Source organism: Trypanosoma grayi (genome assembly GCF_000691245.1).
Source record: "Trypanosoma grayi strain ANR4 Tgr_4_V1, whole genome shotgun sequence".
In the NCBI taxonomy this organism is placed as follows: Eukaryota; Euglenozoa; class Kinetoplastea; order Trypanosomatida; family Trypanosomatidae; genus Trypanosoma; species Trypanosoma grayi.
In genome coordinates this window covers 29,856-32,003 of record NW_008825623.1, presented here as the reverse complement: position 1 = coordinate 32,003, position 2,148 = coordinate 29,856, and the positions used below count along the sequence as shown (strand labels likewise).

The following is a 2,148-nucleotide window of genomic DNA, read 5'->3' as shown; positions in this document are numbered from 1 at the left end:
TTTTTTTTTTTTTCTTTCGTGGCTTGCGCGAAGGATGTTGGCTGTGGCTCTGTTTGCTCACGGTGGCCCACAAAACGCGGCGGATTGGCAGCGGTGGCGGTATGGTAGCGGTGGTGGAGCGAGAGGGTCATCGTGCTCGTCGTCGCGGGTTGTGCTCCACGTGGCGGTGAGCGTGCTGCTTGTTCTCTCCGTGACAGCGGCACCATCAAGGGAAAAGCTTCTGTCGTTTGAGCTCTCACCTCCTCCAAGCCCAGAGAAGGCCCCACCGCCAGGCGGTCTCCAGAAGTACTGGTTCTTACTGAACGATGATGATCGCCCCTTCTCAATGGAGCCCAATGGGAACATCCAGCTTGATATATTGTCGCTGGTCTTTGACGTGAATGGATACAGGGAATACATTGAGAACTTCGTGTCACTTTTGGAGAAGGACAATTCTTCTTACTACGCTACATACTTCATGAAGTGGCAACCGCGCCTGAACAATCTCTACGCAGCAATGAAGCTGTCGGGGAACTGCAGCAACAGCATATCACCAGAGTATAACACAAATCTGTCCTCGGTCATAGACGCGGATTTTATGGCGCTGGATGCGAGAGTTATCTTGAAGGTATTTAGCCTTCGTGATTGGCGGAGAATGATGCAAGACGCGCGCACCGGTCAGAACGCTTTGATAGGCGCTGATATACGAAAGCATGATTCGTACAGTGAAACTCCAGAGGACCTTTCTGCTCAGGAAGCGCTGAAAATATGTAGGGTTCCTGCGCTCTACTCAGTGTATCTGGATACAGGTGGCCGAAGACGTTTCCCTGGTATCGTTTGGGGCGGTCAACACCAAACGCATCTCGTTGTCGTGATCGCGCAGTGCAGCCATATTCCCTTGTCATTGGGGGTCGCGTTGCATCTGTCGAATGTTGGTGGGAAAGGAAGCGCTGACTACATATCGGTGGAGTCAGTGTATCTGTTCTTCCTTATTGCCTACATCATGGTGTTTGGGATCATTTTGCTTCTTGTACTTCCATGTGGGCATTCTTTCGTGCCACAGCCTGAGAGAAACCAACCACGCTCTAGTGACGAGGGTGGCATTAGAGTTACCGACCCCAGAGGCGGAGGTAGTAATGCTACATCAAATAGTGGTACAGATGAAAAGCCTGTAAACACTGAGAAACTTGAAAACAATCAACCAAGGCGATCTCGGTTTGATGGTCTGTGGGATGGAGACGAAAGCGAAGAAAGCAGTAAAATGGTTGGAAAGCAAACGTCATGCTTTTGTGGCAATTTATTTCGAACAGTAAGGCGGTTTTGTGGCCAACAACTATTGCTTCTCTACCCTACATTGCAATGGGTTCTATTGGCCTGCATTCTCATCAAAGTGGTTCTGTGTGTACTGCGTCTGACACAGTATAAGCTGGCTGGTGAGTCAGCGATGGCAATACGGAATAGCAGTATTGATATCCTTGTTATTGTGTTGACGGTGTGTACCCGCTCTGCATTTTTTACAATGCAGCAGTTCGTCTGTGTGGGATGGGGGTGCGCGTATGTAAAGCCACCAACAGCGAAGATTGTGTNCTCTGCATTTTTTACAATGCAGCAGTTCGTCTGTGTGGGATGGGGGTGCGCGTATGTAAAGCCACCAACAGCGAAGATTGTGTCTGCCTCGTTAGCCTCCATAACTGCATTTTCTATCTACGTGCTCAGTAGTACTTGTGAGGGAAGCACCACAGTGAAGACATTAACCGTGTTGAACGATGTTGGGCACGTGAATCTCCGCTGTATTTCTATTGGCATGACCATGCATGCGTTGGAGGTGCTGGGCAGTATGCTGAACATTTTCCAACTCACGGCACTCACGGCGACAATTGGTCGCGCTGCCTCAACTGGAATGGCGCAGGGGAAAGCTAGAGTATTCATTGACAAGACGTCCCTTTACCTGCGCTACCGCGGAATGTGTCTGCCGTACACCATTGGCATTCTCATGCCACAAATAGTATATGTTGTCTTCTCCATGACGCTCATGGAATTCGATGACCACTACCTGGAGGTTGGAGTTGAGGAGTTTGTGCAATGGTACGCGGCGGTTTTCTTTCTGTTGTTCCTGCGCAAGGATCCTCTCTATCTATGAGGAGCCGCTGATAAACAAGGAAAGCAAAA

At 49.6% G+C, this 2,148-nt stretch overlaps 1 protein-coding gene across 1 annotated transcript; it reads left to right on the top strand.

Annotated features, from left to right (window-relative positions):
• Nucleotides 1–34: 34 nt before the first annotated feature.
• On the top strand, nucleotides 35–2,119 carry DQ04_00041150 (hypothetical protein; the record flags this gene model as incomplete). Its single annotated transcript, XM_009307944.1, has 1 exon — nucleotides 35–2,119. The coding sequence occupies one exon, from the start codon at nucleotides 35–37 to the stop codon at nucleotides 2,117–2,119; it is 2,085 nt and encodes a 694-aa protein (XP_009306219.1).
• Between the last annotated feature and the right edge of the window lie 29 nt (nucleotides 2,120–2,148).